Below are 25,234 nucleotides of genomic sequence, written 5' to 3' on the forward strand. Positions count from 1 at the left end.
ACATGTAGCTGAAAAGGGCAGAAAAGCATATTTTGCATTATCAAATAAATTAAAAAGTCATTGTTTTAACACCGAAACATTGTGTTCAGTATTTGACACTTACGTAAGTAGTGTATTAGGTTATGCATGTGAAGTATGGGGTTTTCATAGAGCACTTGAGGTTGAAAAAGTACATGTTAGTTTTTGTAAAAGAATTCTAGGCGTCGGTAAAAACACTTGTAACGATCTTGTATACTATGAGTTAGGTAGATTGCCTATGCATATTATCAGGAAAATGAAAATATTGAAATACTGGGTAAAACTTAAAGAAACCGATAATTGTATATTAAAAGCATGTTATGAGCAAAGAATATTAGATAATGATGATTGGATCATGAATGTACAAGCCGAACTGAATAAGCTAGGATTGGGGTATTTGTGGAATAGTACGTATGAGAGTAATATTGTATATAAACTAATTGAACAAAAATTTTATGATGTATGTACTCAAGAAATTTTAAACAGGATACAGAATTCCTCAAAAGGAATTTTATATCAACATCTAGTAGACAATTTTGGTTTACAATATTATTTAAAGAAACCCATTGATAAAAAGTATAAAAACAGTATTACAAGTATACGATTAAGTAGCCATAAGTTAAATATTGAAAGTGGTAGGTTTCAAAATGTAGCACGACCTAATAGAATATGTACAGTTTGTAATACCAATGATATAGAAGATGAGTTTCACTTCATCCTTAAATGTCCTCTTTATACCCAACTACGAGTTAGATATCTGAAACCTTATTATTTTTATCATCCAAGTGTGTTCAAACTTGTTCAATTACTCAGTGTAAATAATGTTAAAGTTTTAAATAATCTCGGAAAATTCTTAAAACTTGCATTCCAGAAACGTTCTCAGTCTCTTAATACACCGTAACTGTATAGTATCTGATGTATGATAATTGTGTACTAATGTTTGTGTTTTATTGTATACAATCACTCTCCTGTACATGTTTAAATTGTTCAATATGTATTAAAAATGTACTTTGTGTCTTATAAGCCGCAAGGCTTACGGAAATAAACAAATTGAAATTGAATTGAGAAATCTGCACTATGTTTTGGTGCTGTAACATCATCTAAGGCCATCGATATATATTTTATTGTATTGTCATTGTATTTTAATAAACGGATTTTTTTATTGTGGAAAGGTAATGGGCCTTTAATACTTGATCGCTCAGTATAGTACAGGTGAACTTCAAGGTATGACTCATATGTATTGTTTTCTTTGGTGATCTTAAAATCACGACTTCGGCCAGAAAGGCACATTCGATAGACCAACAATTGACTTCCGTTTCGTAACCAGCTGTTGTAGTTACAGTATGTAATGCTTGATATTTATTTATACAACTGTTTACACAAGTTGGTACAACTATTACCGTACTCTACTAAAGAGCCTTTTCTATTTTTCAAGCGTTCTGGTGATATTTATGCTGCCTGAACGTCATTTAAAATGGATTTTATCCACCTACATGTAGTTATTTCAACTTGAAACACGATATCGTCCAAAACCACATATGCTTTAAGTTGATATGTTATCTGTGACTGATGACTACCCACGTGAAAAGGATTCTGACAGCAGCTCTTGTAAGCTCCTAGAGTATTCCGTACACTAAAACTCACTTTTAGGATTCTGGAATTTGCATTTTGATTGGAAAATCCAAAAGGTCACCAGAGAGTGACCCCTAATGGGATGTTGTCAGATACTTTACGAAACGGCGGACAAATACTTAACTCAAGACAAAAGCAAGAAAATAATTTGGAAGTCTATGTTGATATGAAATAGTAGAAAAGATATTACTATCCCAAATATTTCGAATCTCTTACAAATAATTGAACTAAGTCGTTAAAACAACTTTGAGTGACTTTTAGAAAATATAATTTAAAAAAGTTTGATTTGTGATTGTCAATGTGTGCGTGATGTTTGATGCTACGTTTAATTATTTTGTGTATGGGAAAATCAATCCTTACGTCATAACACAACACTTACCTATACATTTGATAACTATTGGAAATACAATTTAAAGCAGAATATAAGTACAAATGTACTAATGCCCTAAGGAGAAGACAATTCAAAGATTAAATTTGACCACGACCTCGATCTATGCTTGATTAAAATGAGTAAATCCTTTGAAAGAAAGTGTTATGGAGTAAATATGAAAATGTAGAAATTGATAAATATGGTGTATGTCACGAAACATATTATCATTATAATTAGTGTAATACTATATCAGTTAATTCAGTTGTTAATTCACCTGCAAACGTTTGAGAAAATTTGTGAAAATAAATGTAAAATATTTTTGTCAGAAAAAAACTCGAGATAACTACTTAATGTTATGATTAAACGTGTGATATAACATACGATACAGTTTATGCTTGTAAAAGATCTATGTACCTGGTACTTAATTTACAGGTATACTGTTTAAGCGATATTGGAGATAAACTTTTCTGAACTGGGTTTATGAGAACCAAGTTAAATGTATTATCTGACGTACATTGGGTTATTAACTTCATTTTTTAATACTAACTTGTCCTTGGAAAGAACAAGTATACTATTTATATAACGTTAATATCAAAGGGTGAAAACAGGTAGATTGTCTAGCCCGAAATGACTTCTTTCTAATGAAGTAATGTAACAGCGCATTTAAACATACCAAACTTACCCAATGTCCTATACAAATCGTTGGTTAATCATACTGATTCCGTGTCAAATTCCGGCAAATTCATTGTAATGATATAGAGCATGATTGCATATTCAATAAACGAATCATTTTGTAGGGTACTTACGGTTTAAAACAGTCTCTTAACACTTCTTTGTTTACTTAATGTTAATACTATAGTACATTTAAACGTATACAGTTGATTTATTTGGCTGGATTTCAATGCGTTCAGCAAAATGGATTGACCATATTATATATAAATCTATCTTTAAGAAAATAAGCAGCTTTTAGTCATGAGCCAAGTGGAGACAGAAGACGTGTGAGTGAAATCTTATTTTGGAAACAAATTACTAAAGGAAAGGTTCATTAGATCAGGTAAGTCGCGTTTCTTTTCAAACTTTATAAGAACATTTACGTAGCATACTACCGGTTTCATTTTCGACACATTGCGTGATACTGTCTCTTTTAATTTGGCAAACCGCATAAGTGAAAATGGTTGAAAATGGTATAAAATCAATAGGTTTGTATAAGTTATTTTTTGTCTTTGAATATGTAATATATTAATGCCTGTAGCACTGATCGGAATATTAAAGTACATGTACTTGTATATTGTATGTACGACATATGCTTTTGACTACCCCTAAAAAGCAGTTACTTTAGATAGTCGGCGTCGCTAGGATGATAAAAAAATCCTCTCCATTCCTAAGAGAAAGTATGATTTTCGTTTTCGATACTTTTAGCAATGTCGTGAACTAATTAAGCAAGTCCTACCAATAACAAAATTATTTTGTTGATTAGTTACAACAAAATATATTATTTTACCAAATGATTTCAAATAATAGTAAATTCATGACATTTTGTCTTTTTGAGCGACACAAAAAAGAATCAATGACACTACATTTAATGTATTTGACTGCTCTAAGACAAAGAAAATACTTAAAAGAACTGAGTTAGTCTTAACAATATTATTCGTTAATTGCATCGGACGTTCTGTATGAACATAAGTTGAAGCTACAAAGTAAATTACCATTATACAGTATATAGACGTGTTTGGATACTTTACATGTAAACATGTCTGAGTGGGGCCAGTTAAGCCTCACTTGTATAAATAATACAGTTAAAAACAAGCTGGAATTGATTACAAGTGATTTAGCCTTTCATCGGATTGTAGAAGTTCAATGAAATCCAGAGGCAATGTTATCGCTGTACTAATCCTTGTAATCCTTACATACTTGACCGTGAGTAATGGTGACAACTTTAACTCTGTCAATATACATGTACAATTCGTTATCTGAGAGTGTTCTATTCTGCCTGAATGTAGGGAACCGACTGTATCGCATGCTTTTGAATAAGAGAAATAGTTTACACAGATAAAGTCATTGGAATAGAAGTCGTGATTGATTCGAGATATATACGCAATATTTACCTCTCAACCAACATTATATACACGACCCCCTATTTTTCTCTTCTATCAAGCAATTATTTACATTAATTGTGGGTTCGGGTTTTATTCGTTTAACGTCCTATTAACAGCCAGGGTCATGTAAGAACGTGCCAATTTTGTTAATAGAGGAAAGCCGGAGCACCCGATAAAAAACCACCGATCAGCGGTGAGTACCTGTCAACTGCCCACACGGGATTCGAACTCGCGATCCAGATACGATGGGCTTTTGATAATATGTCGAGAGATTTTTTTAACCACACGGCCACCGCGGCCCTTACATTATTTTCTTAAAGAGGCTCCACCGCCGACAGAGCATAGATGATACTCATCATAGATGATACTCATTATTTGAACAATAATTAGTATTTAATCGTGTATATGTATGTCTAATTAACACAAAAATAATGTAAAATACTATATTTTGCTTTTGGTGCATGTGCAATCAAGTACTTCATTCTATATAGGATATAGTGCCACGGAATTTTTACGGGATGAAATTTTTTTTTTATTTTTTTTTTATTTTTAACTTGAAGTAAAATTAGAAGCTCAAACTTTTCCATTGTGGTAATGTAAGTAACTTTTGTAACTGAAGAAAAATACTAAACCGTCTGCGCTTGTATCGAAATAAAAGGTTTTAGAAAAGTTTCAAAATATATTTTTCAATGGGTTGTTAGTGACATCAGATTCTTGTTTCAGTGAAGTAAATATTGTACTCTTTGACGTCAGACCACGCCGTCAAGTTCTGGTCTATAATTTCATTTCATATCTTCACAATATTGTTTGTAGTTGTAAAGTATTTCATTAAGATAAGTTTCCATCTTAAAGTTCACTTTGCATCAATTCTGTGTTGTATCTAATGTTTATAAGGCATTGTACATGTTTGTCTGCTCGTTTTAAGGATTTTCACAGCTAATAGATAACAGTAGAAATATGATATGTCAAAATATTCGCCCGTTTATAGTACATAGGACTTTAATTACATCATTATTTATCAAACCTCTGTCAAACGTTGTATTTCGAAACCTTTTACTTTACCTACGAATAATCAATGTTCCTGATGAATGTTGATGATAAGTTGCTAATAAACAAAAATAAACATATGTTGATACGGGATTTTTCAAACAAACCAATGATGCAAATTATATTCAGATGACGTATTTCTGCCATTTGTTTTATTCATGCTTACGTATTTACGATAATGTACATTTAATTTATATCAATATTTATCGTCATTTGATCACAGATCGTGATGTGAAACATTACAGTCCACACTTCCTATAAATAAACATTAATGGGGTACTGCCATTGTAAAATTCCCCATGTATCGTGCTTATCACTTATAGAGTAATACACCATCAAACGATAAAACCCTTTGATGTTCCCCACCGTTAACTTTAGTGATACAACATTGTATTATATGCCCCTATGCCATAAAACTCTTTAACAATGTCCGCTAGCCTCATTTAAACTTTTCATTGCTTAGTTTGTTTACTAAACATAACCGAGCCTTTAAGTCTCCAGAATTTAACTAAGTGACGAATTGATATGTGTCACGGTCGAGTGAATATTTGTCACATGTTTTTGGTTTGATAACAAAGCATTAATTATATCTTTTCAATCAATACAGCGCAGGTTCTTTCACTCCTCATGACTATAAATCATCTGTAGATAAACTCTGCAGTTAAAAATCAGTCAGACGTCAGAGTATTGATAACCTATCAGTTGGCGATCGACAAATCTGGCCAAAATATCCACTTCTTCTGTGAGCCTCCTCTTGTCAGTATCGGATTTAAAGCACGTGTCGAAATCTCACGAGACAATGAGCAAGTGACCCGTTACCACACCTCCATTAACAGAACAATTGTATTTTTATTGATATATTGGTCCGAAGTCAAAATGACTGACTTTGTACATATCACCATTTGGTAAGTATCCAGTGGGTTTTGTATCACGTATATTTGCTATATAGTGCACCCATTCCCGTTCCCATAGGTTAGCTTATTGATTTTATTTTCATTTTTATTCAAATAGTCTATATGTTTTTAATGTATTTTAATAACATACTTTACGTTAGAAAATTTCATTTTATTTGCCATGCCACCAGTGGTTAAATGGCATTCATTATGCATGTTCCGAATTTGCATATTACAGAGTTATTTACACTTGCGGGTAGGTACTGATTATGACGTCATGTATTTGCGATCGTAACATCAAACGTTTCGCAAAAAACGACGTGAATTGCGCTCACAAAATGATAACGTAACAATCGATACCTACCCGCAAGGGAGCTAACTTTTTTATATGCAAAGACGGAATGTACGCATACAATGACTACATTTAAGGAAAACAAATCAGTTAATTAGGTAATATGAGAAACGTCACGGAATTTACACATTAGTTTCGTTTCAGAAATAAATAATAAATACTGTAAAACCAGTTTATAAATGTACACACGTATTGTAAATGTTCAGAAATGCATCACACCATTGCATATATACAACAACCGCATATATATGTATATTTAATTGTGGTTGTTAAGATGATATAAATGTATATTTAATTGTGGTTGTTAAGATGATATAAAGCAAATTTAATCTAGTGATAAACACTGAATAATGTTACTTTAGCCTTTGGTTATGTAAAGATATACCTATATTTCATCATAGTTGTTTTAAATCCCAAATAGGAATTATTCTTTATGTTCAATATTGTATATGTATAACATACTGTAAATGAAACGTTAAGGAAAAATATTTTTTTCTGCTGTTTGTAGTTTATGTTCAATCGACGTCGAGAATAGTTATAGTAGTAAATGGGTACATGGGTATCATGAAATGAGTATTTCCAAGAGGAAAATAAACTGTTGACAACGAAATAAAAGGTTTTAGAAAAGTTACTAAATATTTTTTTTCAATGGGTTGTTAGTGACATCAGATTCTTGTTTCAGTGAAATGAATATTATATTCTGTGACGTCATCAGAGTTTTTTTATGTATTCATCATCGTGACATTAACAACTGTTGAAAAACACTCTTTATTAGATTTCGAATCTTTTAAAAACTAGTTTGAATATAATTGCCAACATCACACACTATATAAACTATGGTGAATAGAAATTAAGATAATTGAGATAAAATAATCGTTATCACGTAAACGTAAGAATAAATCTATTTAATAACAAAGTTGTCAAATTAATTGTATTCAGGCATGTATGTTTCTGTCATTGACAGCAATACATTGTATACCGTGAAACTTGTCTATAAAGACCAAAAAGGGACAAACAGAGTCATGATATGCAGATTGTATTGTGTTGAAATAAATAGTTTAGAGAATTTCTAAATGGTATAATTGAATATTGTGAAAGAATGCGATGAAATGCTAAAAGTTCGATAACCTGTCAACTTCGTGAAAATAAAGAACATAATTTGTTCTATTCAAAGATAATGTAAAATTATCATAACTCTCTCTTAAATGTATTAACTTTAATCAAACTCTAATGGTGTGGTACACTTAATTTATTCATGCTGTGGCTTATTTTTTGCCTTATATGCCAAAAGGATGTGATTAAATTCCACGATTTAGACTCTTACAGTTTTGCGGTGATCGATTTTCACGATTTCGTACTGCCCGTTATATCGGTCTGTTATTGCAACTGAACGCAAAAATGGGTCGGTTTGCATTATATAATTACAAGACACTACCAACTAAGTATTGATCCTTGGGTAATTTATCATAATCCACGAACACGCGAACTTTCAATTGCCCACGCAAACGAGTTTGTTTATAAGACAATAATCGCTGTTCCGTGGGTGCCTGCGTTGTGATTTATTTATTATCGTAAACGACATCAGTGTAAACATCATTATCAACAATCTACCTAACGCAAGGAAAACAAACACACTGCATGGATGGAAAAACACTTCAACACTACTGATTTTTAGATGTGAGTTTTCGCATTGACAAGCTACTTTAGTAAAATGTGATCAGTAACAAGTAAATCACTTAAATAGATAGAATAGTGTCGTTGATAAACCCGTGTATATGAACAGTTATTTCTGTAATGGTAATTGAATGTTTACTTTGTTTTTAGCTCAAAGTCCTATTCCGTCTTTGCATATTACAGAGTTAGCTCCCTTGCGGGTAGGTATCGATTGTTACGTCATTGTTTTGTGAGCGCAATTCACGTCGTTTTCTCCGAAACGTATGACGTTACGCTCGCAAACATATGACGTCACAATCAATACCTACCCGCAAGTGCAGATAACTCTGTAATATGCAAAGACGGAATTGACACGCAAGGGTCATTTAACGATGTGACAAGTTTCGGACCACGAGTACCCGGAGATGAACACCGACCAATGGCGCTACCTAGATACTGTGCCACATGCGATTCGAACTTGATGGGGGCGGGCTTGTTGTAAATTGTTGGAACATATAATTTGATATTAATCACATTAGTCAATGTAGTGTTATTACTAATATCTATACATCTGCTACATGTTCGGCTGTGACCAGAACAAATTATTTATGAATGGAAAAAATAATAGTTTGAGAATTCCAACACTTTTTGATGTAAAAACCTTAACCTGACCACGGGATACTACATATTTCCTCCAATACACCTGTTGCCTAGTTGGTATATTATGGAATGATTTGTATAACTCTCTATGGAACCACACGCCGAGATAAAAACTACGTGTTTATATACGAACATAAATATTTTCATTTTTATTCTGTTCTGCGTCAGTGGTCGTCCGTTAACAATATCACAGAGATATGACCTTTGTCCATGTTACGGACCAACCTTTAAGCGAATTACGAACTGAATTTTCACTCAAACGTAAAAAGAAACAAATTAAATGGCACGGCCCCCTATTATCTGTTCTTCACAACATACCGTCTGTTCTGAAAGAAATGTTAAACGTACTAAGTAGTCGATATAAGAAATTCCAAATAAGTCGCCCTTGGGTGAACCCTCTTTAATGTCATACATCAGTAGATACTCATTTAGTGGTTGGATATAATCTATACAGAAATATTTATCTGTCGACAAAACGCGGAGTAATTGTGTACGGTATACCCAATCAACCGGATCAAGACACAATTGACAGGAAACGTTTTGATAGGATTAGTATTCATACTACAAAGTGAGCGCACATGAATTTCTGAAAGGAACTCAACAAAAAATGGATTTAGAATGGATTTAGAACGCATCCACGTGTGATTTCTGGCATCAAATGAAAGTGTTAATTTGATTGGTTGTAATTTTGGATTAACTGGACATTTCCTTACATCACAATGGGGAATTTTCAATTCCATACACAGGTCAGTGTATATACATACATGTAAACATGTCATAAACTATCTACATGAATAATAACATTCTATTAATTTTTATCAATTTTATATGTGATCGTGTTTACTTGTTGCTTAGTGCCTCGGGTAATACCGAGATAAGATTTGATTTTTAGTAAGAAACATCCCTCACATGTCTACTTTAATGTCCTTCATACCTTTTTCACAGTTAATTTTGTTTATAAAGACGTCACTTTGAAGTAAATATGGTTTTCGATATTTCCTTTGTGCAGTTGTATAACAGTCAGCTGTATTCTATTCCTTTCCTGTCACCCTGTATTCTTTATACATTGTACCTCCAATTAAGCTACTAAATGTATAATTTCACTAATTTTGTTTAGTATTGAATATCGATTTCGCTTATTTTCTCTCGCATTGATTCATATATACATATCTGTCATTGATATCTAACGACTTGAAGAACAAAATGTATATTTTCGTGACACCAATGAGGTTTAAACTTGAATATTTTAATCCCTATATTGGTTTTTGAATATGTAAAATGTAATGACTTAAATATCATACCTTATATACTACACATGTATACATATCTATTATGTGTTCAATTTCATGTCTCAATTATGGAATTTACCGCTTATCTCTTCAACATATTGGGTGTTTCGACAACCTGGTCTTTATCGATAGCTTAAGAAATCGGTCATTCGAAAATATCACCTAAAACTGTAGTTAATGTACTCAGAAAACCTTAAACGACCTTCTGTCATTATATGTTAGTATCGTTTGTGTATTCTTAAGGTTTAAACACACAGACATTTGACTAGTAATATGAAGATTTAATTGCAAATAAATGTAAAGACGACAATTAACATACAGAAATACATTTAGACAGTCACCTGAGATTTAAAGGTAAAAATGTTTTATTTCTTCGGATGTATACATAATGTGAACGATTTTCTTAACAAAAGTCAAATAAAGGAACGGTAACTGTGAAACCAGAATCATATTTTTAAAATGCTGCATTGCCGACAGAGCATAACTGATACCCATCATTTGAACAATAACTGATGTATGATCGTATTTATATGTACATTTGTATTTAATTAAAACAAAAAATGCATATAAAATAAATCACCTTGCTTTTGGGGTATGCACTATCAATAATTTATTCCATATAGGGTATAGTGCCATGGAACATTTTCGGAACGCAATTAATTATTTTGAATATTCTATCTTGAATTAGAATAAGAAGCTCAAACTTTCCAAAGGTGATAATAAAATAAAATAAGTAACTTTTGTAACTGAAGAAAATACTAACTCACTTTAATTAACGGAGGCTATTAGGTTACAAGTCAAACCATTTGAACAATGTTTTCGTCATGTATATATATCCAATATGTATCCAACAAATTTACCGGCTGATGACGAAAAGGTTACAAAATGCCAATCTAGTTGAGGGTACTGTCTAAAACAATTTTGATAATCTAAATCATTTTATTGGTTTTCGAATCACTCGGTCACTCGACTTAAATGCGTAAACACCGAAAAGTGTTAAAGTTATGGAAGCGCCCAGTTCTGAAAAATAAAATGAAAACAAAAAACTATTTACTATTGTTCTACAACAGTAATCGATACATTGCAGTCCTTACAAAGGGAATATAATATCAAAGCTATCAGAAATGAACAGAAATGATATTGGGATGTCGGGTAATCAAAACGAGAACCATTGGTAAAAGCCAACGCTGGTGTGTGCGATGCGCCTTTTAATATAAATTTTATCCGGATTTAAATCTAGATTTTATCGGGGATTTTGAAACAGAAGATAAGATTTATAATAAAATCACCTCACTGTATGATATGATTAATTTCAAGTCTTTTGGTGGTATGATTATCAAAATGTACCAGTGTACTGTTTTCATTTCCATTGAATATATCGCGCGGAAAGTTAATCAAACAAAACAATAAACACTTATTGAAATATGTTTGCCTGCCAGTTATTTATTCTTTAAAAGCCATACTATGGTACTTGACACAATGCCGTTAAGTGACCCATCCCGCCTGCTGTGGACATTGACTAATATGTATTCTAGGTATTAGTGATGTGTATAAAAATAGAGAAATGGATTACATGAACGTCTGTTGTCATGTGTTGCATAAATAATCACATCTGCCGAGTCAAGAATATCAGTATTGGAATAACAGGTGTTTTACAGTGAACTCCGGTTTTAAAAAGTTAGTCGAATTATCAATTAAACACGTTTAAGAAACCACAACTCATGAAATCCAACCAGAGGATTTTGTCTCAATGAACATAACTTAAGTATGCTACAACATTGTGTGTCATAGCGTTTACGTAAATACAGGAATACATTACATAAAACGATATTAAAGCTTGGCAATGGATTTTTGTTAAATGCATAAGATCATAAAATCCGTTTCGTGAAATGTAGAGTTAACCGTATGAAATGTCAAAAGTAACTCGACAAGAATGTTTGGATGAATAGAAGAATTATGTAAATTAATGTAAATAAGGGCATCATTTAATTAACTGATTTTCTAATACAATCAAACCTTGACATCTCGAACTTACTTAATTCCAAGACCCAGTCCAATTAGAAACGCTACTTGTTTTCCCAGCCAGCTTTACATCTAACTCTCAACCCCATTTAATTTCAGGGCTCAGATCAAGTCTAACTATAGCCTTCGGAAATCGAGATAAAGATGTTCGATAAATTTAAAGTCGTGCATTGAGAGTGCCAACGGCGAATTGACCTATAATGTAATGTCTGTCATTGTCGAGATAAAAAATATCACATCAACCGCTACTCACGTTTTTTTCACTAGGTAACCATGCCCTGATATCAATTATGATTTTTTATAATTTCACAAATACAATACATTTCGATATTATAAATTGTGCATCAATCCTATTATAGTATGGCAGATGACTTTTAAAGCCCCGAAGACAAAATCTTCGCATTGTGTATTGGTAGACCGATGTATGGCTAACGTCTTCGGATATATTTCTAAGTAGTATTAAATCACAGTAGCCCTTCACCCCTTAACTGTTAATATCGACCCTTCCATTGATTGATTTATTTGTTTCCATTATCTTACTTGGGGTCCATAGGCTAAATGATGAGACCACTGATAAGAAGAGCCATTTACTATATTTGTGGGATTCAAATGATCCCGATCAGAAGATTTCACCTCTTATTATATTGACTTTATCTCAACGGACAGTGGACGCACGAGGTCAACACCAAGCCATATGATATCGGTCGGTCAATATATTTTTCGTATTAATCTGTAATGATTTAGGACAATAGACATCAACATCAGCTGTCAAGATGGTAAGATTTTGTTCCATTAACCTCATTATTTACTACTGCTATAGAGAATATTACCATTTTATTGCATTGCTATTGCAATGTATCATAAATATCATCGTTTCCATAACACATCGGTTTTGTTAGGTTTAATATATTTATGATACGAGTTCAGATGAGTTTGTCTATGCGTTAGGACTAAATTTATGCTATATATATGTGTGTGTGAGTGTGTGCGAGTGTGTGTGTGTGTGTGTGTGTGTGTGTGTGTGTGTGCTTGGCGTTTTCTTTGCATATCATCTCAAATAAAGCCAACCCACTAAGCTACTATGCCATTATACGTGACGGTGTAGCATATTTTATCCTTACATATATATATATATATTTTTTTTTTTTTTCAAAAATTTTCAAAACACATACATGATATTTAGACATTAATAATCACACACATATTCTAATAACTAATGACTTATTGGTGGGTCAGGCATCGGATAAACACGAGACGTTGCTAGTAGATTCTTTAGAACAATCATCCAATACGTACTCTCACCATATACTATACTGTTTAAGAAGCAGCTTCAATAGAATCGATTTCTTGATCATTAGCTAGATATATATGCATTGACAGATAATGGGCAGAAGCAGTTCATATCTCAATGTAAAATTCCTATTCATCCTCGGAATGTTCTCTGGTAACAAATAATTGGAAATATGATCAAAATAATTGAAAGGTCAATGCATAAAGTATATTTATAACTGTGGAAAGTACCTCCAATATATGCAATGCTTTACCACTTACTTCAAAACTAACAATTTTTCATGCAATGGAAAGCATTGTATTAATATTAAAAAATATAAAAAATGAAAACATATGGAATAAATGGATTAAAAACGATAAAGTTATTGTGGAACTATATTTTATTTACTCCCGGAACTTGACACATTTTCCCGCCAAATTGGAGCCAGCTGTTTCGCGATTCCATCAATTACTCGGCTGTTCCACCAATCGTATAACGTTGAAAAAACGAAGGTTTATTTCACCGGAACACTAAATTTAAATGAAATGGTCGGTCGAAATGTAAATATAAGGACTGTTTTTTATTTTTATTTTTACTGGTGTGTAAACTGCATTTTTGTACAGATATTTCAACATGACGAGCGCGTCATTAAAAATATCGGTACAAAAATGCAGTTTACACACTAGTAAACAACAAAAAATAAAAATCATTCCTTAATTAGCTTTTTTGTTGTTTTGTGTGTTTGTTTTGTTTTTATTATTATTATTTTTTTGTGTTTTTGAATCGGAATCTTATAATTGTTTTTGCAAACTCATAAGATAGCAAAATAAAGATTACCGACAAAACAAATTGTTATCCATAGTCCATTGTTATATGTTCATATGTATGTACTCGAGTCATGGGATCATTTAGACAAACCATATTTGTTATGTCTGTATTGCAAAGTACATTTATCAGTGTATTGATGTCGGGATCATAGGATCTTGTGTTATGTTAACCCGATTAGCATGGCGTTAATATCATTATCCAGGCAATCTTGACAGATAATCCCAGTCAAAACAAATACATGTGTGACAGCCTGTCCAAGGTACTATATAAATCATATATGTTTAACACACATTTAGTTAAATCTGTTTTGTCTATCACACAGGAGGACGAAATGGATTCCGGTGAGGGTGCTGTGATACCTGGTGAATCCCCGGTAGCAGACGACAAGAATGGCAGTGGACAGTACATAGAGACAGGAAATTCAAAATCCAAATCACCAGTTGGTTCCAGGGAAAATTCAACCTTGGACAAAAATCACAATAATGAAATCAAGAAATCGCCGGAACCGGATCGGGAAACGACGACAAAGACACCGGAAGCTCTCGCGAATGGAAAGCGGGAGGCAACAAATGTTCAGATAGGAAAAAGAAGTGCAACGTTGTTTCTTAGTTCCCATTCGTTAAAATTAAGTTCTAAAGCTAAATCTGGTGTTACAAAAGCTCCATCACGAGAAGGGAGAAAGCCTCCGTCTAGGGCACCAACGAATCTCTCACAAACATCAAGTAAAAACAAACAAAGGAAAAGTATTGAGCCTCCTGATGAACTTAGTCAACTAAAAATAATTAAAAAGGAGTTTACATTCACGGGATATGATATCATGGCAGATGGTATGTATAGCATTTTATATAACTTTTTCATACATTAATTGGATGCTGGCACTTAAAAAATAAATGAATTGATAGGGTGCCTATTTCATATATGGATTATTTATGCGTTGTTCGATAAATTATTAGCTCTCCCAATACAAAGTTGTTTTGACCAGATACTGTAACAATAACCCAACTAAACATATTCCGTCTTTGCATATTACAGAGTTAGCTCCCTTTCGGGTAGTATCGATTGTTACGTCATTATTTTGTGAGCGCAATTTACGTCGTTTTCTCCGAAATGTATGACGTTATGCTCGCAAACACGTGACGTCACAATCGATACCTACCCGCAAGGTTAAATAACCCTGTAATATGCAAATACAGAATATCTATATGTGAAAATAAGTGTGTCTTCTTTATTTTTATGAAAGATTATTAAATTATGTCTGGCGAAGAAAAAGAATATCTTAATGTGCGGACAAAGTATTTACCTATGTCATTTTGCGAATAAGTTTCATTGACCGTCTATTTTCCCATTGTGATCCCTTGTTCTTGTATCTAATCAGAGAATCTTTCAAAATCTATTACACTTTACCATATTTATTTTTACCGCGGTCTCTGACATCACAATCTATACCATCCCACAAGAAGGATGACTCTTTAATATGAAAAGACGAAATATATTTTGATACTGTGCCTATAATTTTTTGTCACCAGTGGAACCAGTCCCTGTGATTCCCGAGGATGAGAAGCTTGCCCATGAGATCCAGAAATCCTACACTGACTCGTGTAAACAAGTAGGCGTGATCCCAGTCCGCTCTCTCATACCACAACTTTGTAGTCCCGTCGTCCAACTCCGGTGTCGCTCCCTAGGTCCCAAAGGAGCTGATGCTTTAGCCATTACTCTAGTCGTAAGTGTTGTCCAATTTTCTTGCAAAATTGATAATGATGTAGAAATTCATAGAAACTAGGTCAAGATATGTTGATTTTTTCCTTAATTTTTTTTATAACAAGTAAAATATTGGAATAACCTCTTTAATGTTTAATTTACTTAAGTGCATTGTCATCAACTAAACAAAACTAAATCAATAATTAAGCAATAACATTTTGTATGAGTGCAGGAAATATATTGTCAAATGTCTTATAATGACGTCACTGTCATAGAAAGAGAGAGAGCATTTCATATTATTATTTTGTCTCGAACCTATTTTTAATTTTCAACTCGTGTTTTTATATCAGAACAACCCAACCGTGACCAGTCTCGACCTGGAGGATAATGGGATAGGTCCCGAGGGAGCTAAAAGTCTCGCTGAAATGCTTGATGTCAACCATAATATCACAGACGTTGTAAGTACTTCATATACGAGGTACAGTTCCTCATTTAATTGTGATACAGTGTTAAAGATATAGTTGTTATAGCATTTCGCGTTACTACATTGAGACATACTGAAATGTGTAACGATATGCTTAGCACTTATGTCTTGATATGACCAATTGTTTCATGAAGACAACTTTTATCTGATAGGAATTTTCATTTTATCCTTATTTGACCTGACTCTGATGATATATAGGGAACGCTTTCTCGTTGAAACACGTGGTTCTGTCGTTATGTCAATATAATATTTTTATTACACGGCATAAATATTAAATATAATTTTGAAATGTATCGATAAAAGTTGTATCCGAGTCTTGATTTCATTTGTATACATAATGGAACTAAAATTAAAATCTACCGATCGTATTTGCTGCGTTTTATTTTTGGAATTTGATAAGCATGTGCTGAATATCCTTTAATTGTCTACCATGAAAAGATAATTATCAGGCATTGTTCTTGGAAATCAAAAAAGTTGTCAGCTAGTCTATCTATTAATCACATTTACGATAACCGATGTACGATATTGGATATTCCAGACCTGTTCACGTCCGGCTGCAGATAACAATGTTTCATATGATTATATTTTATTTGCTTTCAGAGTTTAGCTGAAAACTTAATATTAAAAGAAGGTCTAAGTGCAATAGCGGAAATGATGAAGAACAACTTTTACATTCAGTCTCTTGATCTTACAGGTAAGTAATAAGTACTCACTTAAAAAAGATTTGTAATTAAAAGATTAAAAAAAACATATTTTGATATATAAAAACTATTATATGATTTCAAATATCTGGTCTTTCGATCATTGTACAATGTTTATCTATGTGTCGGTTTAATTGTTGTTACTAATTTATATATGCTGAAAATCTTCTAAAAGAAAAGTAACGGACTTCGACCTTAATAAAGCTATACAAACACCTGCAGTTGTTAAGGTGAAATTGACCTAGTAATTATGTTTCTGTCTGCAGGTAGTGGATTTGTAGATAGTGATGCCTATATTGTAGCAGACTTACTAGAGGTAAGTGTTTCTGGCTTATAAAGAAAACTAAAATAAAAGTATGTAAAGGGAAAGAAAAATAAAATCAGAAAATGTTTTGTTTTTAATTCCATTATATCTAAATGTAAGTTAGAGTGAGGCAAGATATGATATAACTAAAGATCGGTAGAATTCAAAGTCGGTGTTCAAGATGTTAAAACGCTGACAAATTAGTATTTTTCTTCAGTTACAAAAGTCACCATTACCTGTCATTGAAACGTTTGAAATTCTTTTTAATTTCTAGATAAAAATGTTAAAAATAATTAATCGCGTCCCGAAAAAAAGTCCATGGCACTATGCCCTATATTGAAAAGAGTATTGATAGCGATTTCACCAATAGTAAAATAAATTATTTTATTTTTTTTTGTGTTAATTAGACATAAGGTTATATGAATAACACCACTTTATGTTCTAATGACGAGTATCGTATATGCTGCGTTGTTGGTGGGGCATCCTTAACTTTTTAAAATGAAACTTTTTTTAAACCTAACATACACATCTAGCGCATATTATAAATATCGCTGCATTTTTTTCGTTGAGAAATAATTAACATATTGTTCTCTGCTGAATAGAGTTGAAATTTATTTTCTTTATCTAATAAACAATATTAATGATTGGTTAAACCTTATTGCTCTTACAGAACAACAAGATCCTAAGAGAATTGGTACTTAGTCATAACCAGTTTGGTGATAAAGGCGGGTATGTCATTGCTCAAGCTCTAGGTACGTACTAGTGATGTTAAGGTGTTTGGTTAATAACGGAGTTGCCTTGGGCAATAGTTTGTCTTCCAACAAATCATCTGTTGCCCTCAACCCCAGTCAACAACTGTATACTGTAAACCTTTTTATCTTCGCGAAATACATATTTTCGCGTCATGTCGCGAGACAGCTCGAATGCTAATTCAAATATTTCTCAAATTATTTTAAAACGCGATGGTTCGATCACGCTTACGTTTTAAATTAATTTTGATATATGGATAATTTATATTTTAGCCCAAAATGATACTTTACGGATCATTGATTTAAGCTGGAACCACATACGAGGAGAAGGTGCTAAATCTATAGCCGCTTGTATACAGGTAGGTAATAATGTTTCCAGGAAAATAAACGACCGAGATGAGAAAAGACATAATATTATTCACTAAAAATGAATATAAAAATTTTGTTTTATGTGCATAGTATTAATATTTTTGTTTATAAATGTTAAGCCATGCATGGCCAGGAATCGAAGTTTATTTTATGAACGATTTTGATGTTAAAACTCTGGGTGTGCAGACTTTTTCTGACAATTTTAATTTGATATGAGTTTTTTTTAATGAAAAAGACATGATGACATTGTTCTTACAATACGTAATAGAATTAGCTGAATAGTTTCACAAACTCATTCAACAAATTCAAGTTTTATAAAAATACGCACTATTTCATCGTATGGTATTTTTAATTCCCTACGAAAGAAAAACATCGGTTTAAGAAAAATGGATCTTTCTTGGAATGGCTTCACTACCGGGGACTGTGCTATATTTGGAGTGACACTGAAAGATAATACAACCCTTAAGGAGTTAGACCTTTCCAATAACCAATTAGGGGAGACTGCCTTAGGGTTCCTAATGAAAGGCATTCAAACAAGTGATGGTCTCGAAATCTTGAGAGTAAGTCATTGGAAAAAGTTTGGTCCTTTTCTATTTAATCATTTCTGAGAAAAACTTTTATCTTATTGATCTCGAAAGAAGATTTCGCTAATTCAATAACTGAAGCTTTTTTATATCACATTAGATTAATCTCAACAACGATTGTTAAGACTGGTTCTTGATATGTTTCATTTTTTAAAAAGACTTTTATGTTATGTAGTTGTTATTGTGTTTATTCCGAGACAAAAATCAATTTATCAAGATAATTCTATGACCATTGTGAATACTAAAAAGTAGTCAATTTTACAACCCAGACTAACTTGTTTAGTTGATTGGGTTTTTTATAACTATACAAATAGTTGTGTCATAATATATATATATGTTTTCATTTATACTGTAATTGCTCATGATAATTGCTTATTTGATGTTCGTTTCAGATTGGAGGAAACCTTATCGTTCCGAAAATGGCTCTGGTGATTTTGAAAACAATAGAACAATCGCAGACTTGTCGTGTCCATACGTTGGATATGGGAGTGAGTTCGATACACATGTAACATAGTTTTACGATGAAACATTAAAATTACCTATTTATTGACATGTATATCTAATGCATGTATATAGAAAGATAGCAATTGTTTCCAAAACAGAAATAATACTTAATAAGCAAAAAAAATAAAGTTTAAGATATTTTTTTTAGATATTTTCATATACATCCTAATACATAGATGAAATCGATAATTGACGTGGATTTAAATAAGAGTTATCTCCCTGTAATTCAGATATGGTCATTAACAGCGAAATCGTCTAACGATACATTCACGTATACAATAAAACAGAGACAGTGATCGTTTCCACTTTTGTTGGTTAATATGTAATGTTCATCTTATGCTGGCCATGATTATGTTCATCTTATGATATTTATGTTCAACTTATGATATTTATGTTCAACTTATGATATTTATGTTCAACTTATGATATTTATGTTCATCTTATGATATTTATGTTCATCTTATGATATTTATGTTCATCTTATGATGTTTATGTTCATCTTATGCTGGCCATGATTGTGTTCATCTTATGATGGTCATGTTTATGTTAATCTAATGATTATTGTGTTCATCTTATGCTGGTCATTCATGTTTTTGTTCATCTTAAGATGTTAATATACATCTTCTGAGGTTTATGTTCATCTTACGATGTTTATGTTAATCATATGATGGTCATGTTCATCTTATGATGGTCTTGCTTATGTTAATCTTATGATGGTCATGTTCATTACATCAAAACATGTTTGGTTCATCCCAATTTTACAATGGTATTAAATAATTTATATCCCGAACTTTAGGATACGGAGGTCGATGAAGAATTCTATACAATAGCAGACGAGATGCAAGCTAAGGGATCGTTCGAGGTGGCGCACGGTCCGGTCATCAAGCGAAGGGATCTGAAGACAAATTCCGCTGGAGCTATTGATGGAAACATGGACGCTGTGTACGAACTGTTCAAGTACATGAGCGACAACAACTACCGCGTTATAGACCTAATGAAATGGCTAGACAAGGATGGAAGCATGAGCATCAGTCGTGACGAGTTCAAGAAAGGGATGATTGTAAGTATATGATATAATAATTGTAGCGAATGTACAACTTACTATATAACATGAATTATTCGGGGGAACTTTATTTCATGGTTGGGTTTTGGTCTTTGAAATCATTTCTTGGACATAATCATTCGTGGTTAGTCGATATATTTTTACAGAAAAAAAACAATATATTTCGCAAGAAACAAGTTAATATTCGATTGTTGTTAAGGTTGGGGCCTTGGATTCAGCCAAGTGTCTACATAACGAAAAAATCTAAATAACGAAAACTTCGACATAACTGAAACTTCGACAAAACGTGAACTTCGACATAACAAAAACTTATACACAATGAAAATTTCATGTTATAAAGTGTTGTTGAATTGTTGAATAAGTTTATTAAAAGAAACTAATATCTATACATAATTGTATGAAATATAAATTGGATAGAAAAGCCAGAATATCTTTTTCGTACCTGTATTTTAAGTCATGAAAATGTCTTATAATGCATAAGCAATTTGTTGATATTTAGTAATCCATATCCAATGTATCAATTTTGTTTTGATATAATATTTGCGCTTTCTTTCGGAAATTAATTATTTCTGGTTATTTTGTACCGTTTGGCAACAAAGCTAACAATTTAGTTATGTATTAATCTACTGTGTTGTTCATACGAAAACGAACTAGATAATAGGACTTTAAGACAACTGTATATGATATTTAGCAATATTACGTTTATTGGTGAAAATTGCTTTTCATATCTTCAGACCGCCGAGGTCCCTCTGACCGAGCACCAACTAGATATTCTACTTGACAAACTGGATGTTGATGGTGACGGCGAAGTTGATTTCAAGTGAGTATTTTATTTCTTAAAATGTTCTGTGTGTTTTTTTATATCTGTAACGCAATTAAATGTATGCCTATTATGAATCACAAATTTTATTTTGTTTTCTGGAGCACATTATTTACGTGTCATCTCAAGTTCATATAATTATTTCCAACAATGGTCAACTGAGCTTATCATTATCCTATATAGCTCAAGATCATACTCAAATGAGGCGTGAAGCTATTACGTCTGATTCCCACAATATAATATTGTATTTAAACTTTCATAAAAAGGGAACTTGAAAGTTTATTGGGTAAGTATTTATGCTAGTTATGAACGCTATACTGTGTGTTTAAGTAATACAAAGGAAACATTAATACGCTTGTGTGTGAATTAATGGGAATATCAATTCAGCTTTGATTTAATTTTGTGAGGTAATGAAGCATCCAATAAATCATATATATCAGAAATCATCTGTACGTCATTGGCTGATTTGGAAAAAAATGAAAAAGTTCTGAGCGTTACTTTAAGTCGTGTTGAATAACGTTTGATGAGTACAGTAGCTACTACTGCTAAGCCTGATACATAAATGTGGCTATAAGTGACTAGTGGGTATGCTATGACCAGTACAAACATGTGTTGGTGGACGTATACGATCTTTGCTCAGTTACTCGTATTGTTTGTGTGAATCGCTTAACCTATTTAAAAGTCAAATTGCTTGGTTTAAAGGTTTATGCGGATATTTGCTTTAGCAGAACTTTTTGTTGCACATTGTTAACAAACTGAGGTATACTTCCGTTTTGGTTTCTATTTTGTTTTAGAGCTAGTTTTTTCCACAAATGACTTCGTAAAATACGAATTTTTAAGTTAAGATTTTATCTAGTGGAACTAATGAATTACATGGGTAAAGGTTATCCTTACTGTGTATAAACTTAAAATGTCTATACAATGTGTGTAATAGAGCTAGCTTTTCAAAAGAACGTTATTTATATTATATCTAATATATATGTATATTATTGTTTTCTGACTTTAGAGAACAGTTGGCCCCAATGTTCCTTAACTTAGCACTTGCATTAATTTAGAATTATGGATATGAATATGATACAGAAGTTCAGTCACCAATATCGACGTTAAGGGACCTTCAGTACAGAGGTTTGATTTAGAGGTCGATTTATACTACTAGCGGTAAGGAGCTTTCAGTACTGGGCACTGTTTTGGTGGTAAAGGCATGATACCTAGAGTTAATACACCTTCAGTAAGATTTATCTTGCTGCTCAACAGTGGAATTTAAAGCTAAAAACTCCTTAGCATACACGAGAACCTGAATCATAGTCACACGTACAATGTATCAGTTTAATTAGCTTAAATATAACTTGGTTTCAGAGAGTTGTTGTTAGGAGAACGAATGTTTAGAAGAAAGATGCGGCAAAAGAAGGAAAGATTGCGTTCTACCAAGGAGAAAGCTGCAAAGTTGAGAAAAATTGTGCTTGCAACAATCAATGAAAAACCATAACTAAGTTCTCGTACTGCATTTACGCCTTTAAAAACTTCCAAAGGCCTGAAACGGACCTCAAGAAAGAAATAATATTCAGGGATCATATGCAACGAAAGTATAATTTCAGCATTTATATGTGGGATATAAAATAAATTGCCATTAAAAGTGTTCATGACTATGACTTTAACTACGCATTGTGCCAAATAAACTTCATATCTTTTTGTACATAAGACTTTAATGGATTCAAATCTTTATTGATTGTTTGCTAGTGATCTAGTGCTATATGTTTAAAACTTACAACGGTTGCCTCACACACTATAAACATTCATATTTGAGCTGTAATCGCATTTTAACACTTTTCGCACCTGGAGGGCTGCGCTTAAATTTTATTGTGCTGTCTTTTCTGTATTTCGTATATATAGCTATGGTGGTAATTTAACGAATTCATCTTTGCGCTTAACTATTATGATAGTTTTTGCGCTATAATTTGGTTGCGCCAAAATAAATACATTAACAGTATGTAAATTTAGTAAACCAAGGGCTACAGAAGAAATATTAGTTTTGTATTTTGGAATTTTGTTTGATATTTGAAATATTTGCATTTCCAGTCTGATAAAGAAAGACAGCGATACACTCAATGAGGTTAAGTCGCAAATATTTGTTCGCAAATATCTAAAAATTATATTTTTATACTTTGTGATATATTGATATTCTCTTTGGAAAAATACCACAAACTTTATATTTGTTACTGCTTCAGTCCTTATGTAAATAAAATATAAATTATTATTAATATGTTTCATTCATTTTATTGTAATGGTGCTTATGATTATTCAAGTTTGAAAACTAAGGTATTCTATTGATGTTATGCTGCTCGATTTTTACAAATTATTCTTCCATTATCAATATTCTTCTTTTAGCAAATTAACGAATATATTTGTAATTATAGTGTGAATCTCTACATCTCTATATTAGTTGACAAGGATTGTCTCCGCCTTAACTATACTTTCTACAAAATGTAGATAAATCTTGAGTTATCATTTTGAGATTATTTTGTGTGTTATCAATGTGTATGAAATACGTGTTCTTTTTCAATAAAACATCTGTAAATAATGGCATTAGTTTCTTTCCAGTAGCTTATATAGGTGTATTGTTGTATTATTGATTGGTTTTAAGGTGCTATAACACACTTTATGGTAATTATGTACATTGCGTGTGTGTTCTGCTTTGGGCTTTTGTTATAATTGCTCAAATGTTCCAAAGTAGACTATGGAGTTCAATGCATGTAATTTGTTTATCATTTTGAAGAAAAACTGCAAGACAAATTCCAATATATGTGTTAAAGGTTTTTACGAATATTTTTTTCAAGAAACTTTCGGTTCCAGACAATTTAGATAAACTATAAAGGGAAGTAACTCGGATTGATAAACATAGTTTTTTCTTGCACAAATTACATTGTGTTTTCGTTTGATTTAAAAATCCAGAAGAAAACACTTTGTCATCTATAACAATATATTGCATTAACAATAGATTCATTAAAATCCTTTAATTGTTTTATATAGAGATGTGTCATCTCAAAGCCAGTAATTCGTGTCATTATTAAATTAGATTCTGTATAAGCACTATCCCAATTTTCACCAATGATTCGGTATTTTGTTATTGCAAAGTAGCCTTACTTACTGTCACCATTCATCAGTAGTGATATACTAGCTATTTGATATTTATGTGTTGTATAATAAAATTCTCAGACAATACAAATTAACGGTAACACATCAATAACATGATGTGATACAGTATATATTCATTTACTGCTTGCTTCTTAAGATAGAAATAAAACATTCTTTAAAATGTAAATTTATGAACAAGTTTTAAAACCATAACGAAACGTACTACATAGAATCAGACATTTTGAAAGAAAAACGGGAGTTTTGGATTACAATTTTATTTATATCTGTTATGGAGATAAGCCGAAAACTGTACAATATGTGGGAGAAAGATTTGTATCGAGGCCCGTCATATTGTACAGTTTGAGGCATATCTCTAACTTAAAACATAGCAAGTCTTTGTGTTAATAAAGTACACTTTATTTCTAAAATAAGCCAGTTTTTTGTCAATGTATATGAGCTCAGGTAACACTACCAATATGCATTCAACCATGACAAATCCAATTTAGACAATGGCATTATAAAATTACCTTTGCCTGTGTTATATGTGATGAATAGCATTCATGAACGGAATGCACGAAGCATGCTTTTGGGTTGGACAACTGTCCGTAAATTCAGTTTCACCATTTCCATCGACAGTGATGGAGGGATATTACTTTCTCAATATTTGATATATACTGATGTGGTAAAGAAATGACA

At 32.2% G+C, this 25,234-nt stretch overlaps 1 protein-coding gene across 5 annotated transcripts; it reads left to right on the plus strand.

Annotated features, from left to right (window-relative positions):
• The first annotated feature begins 2,886 nt into the window (after positions 1-2,886).
• Positions 2,887-23,984, plus strand: LOC138328292 (leucine-rich repeat-containing protein 74B-like). 5 transcript variants are annotated; one of them, XM_069275037.1, is made up of 14 exons: positions 8,368-9,467; positions 14,453-14,957; positions 15,657-15,850; positions 16,179-16,286; positions 16,913-17,006; positions 17,280-17,329; positions 17,988-18,069; positions 18,340-18,425; positions 18,801-18,995; positions 19,412-19,507; positions 20,320-20,583; positions 21,321-21,406; positions 21,673-21,692; positions 22,763-23,984. In XM_069275037.1, exons 1-14 carry the CDS (start codon positions 9,441-9,443, stop codon positions 22,774-22,776), a joined length of 1,821 nt encoding a protein of 606 aa, XP_069131138.1. In that variant the 5' UTR covers positions 8,368-9,440; the 3' UTR covers positions 22,777-23,984. The 5 variants fall into 5 exon arrangements, with proteins under 5 accessions (XP_069131136.1, XP_069131137.1, XP_069131138.1 ...); XM_069275035.1 differs by lacking the exons at positions 8,368-9,467; positions 21,673-21,692 and adding an exon at positions 2,887-3,074; XM_069275036.1 differs by lacking the exons at positions 8,368-9,467; positions 21,673-21,692 and adding an exon at positions 5,898-6,068.
• The last annotated feature ends 1,250 nt before the right edge of the window (positions 23,985-25,234 follow it).

Source organism: Argopecten irradians, chromosome 7, assembly GCF_041381155.1.
Source record: "Argopecten irradians isolate NY chromosome 7, Ai_NY, whole genome shotgun sequence".
Taxonomy (NCBI): domain Eukaryota; kingdom Metazoa; phylum Mollusca; class Bivalvia; order Pectinida; family Pectinidae; genus Argopecten; species Argopecten irradians.

Excerpts from the sequence above, each read along its gene's own strand:
- LOC138328292 (XM_069275032.1), top strand. The coding sequence starts at position 9,441 with ATGGGGAATTTTCAATTCCATACACAG. Across the intron at positions 15,851-16,178 it reads CTTTAGCCATTACTCTAGTC|AACAACCCAACCGTGACCAG; the intron begins GTAAGTGTTGTC and ends TTTTTATATCAG. Across the intron at positions 18,996-19,411 it reads ATGGTCTCGAAATCTTGAGA|ATTGGAGGAAACCTTATCGT; the intron begins GTAAGTCATTGG and ends TGTTCGTTTCAG.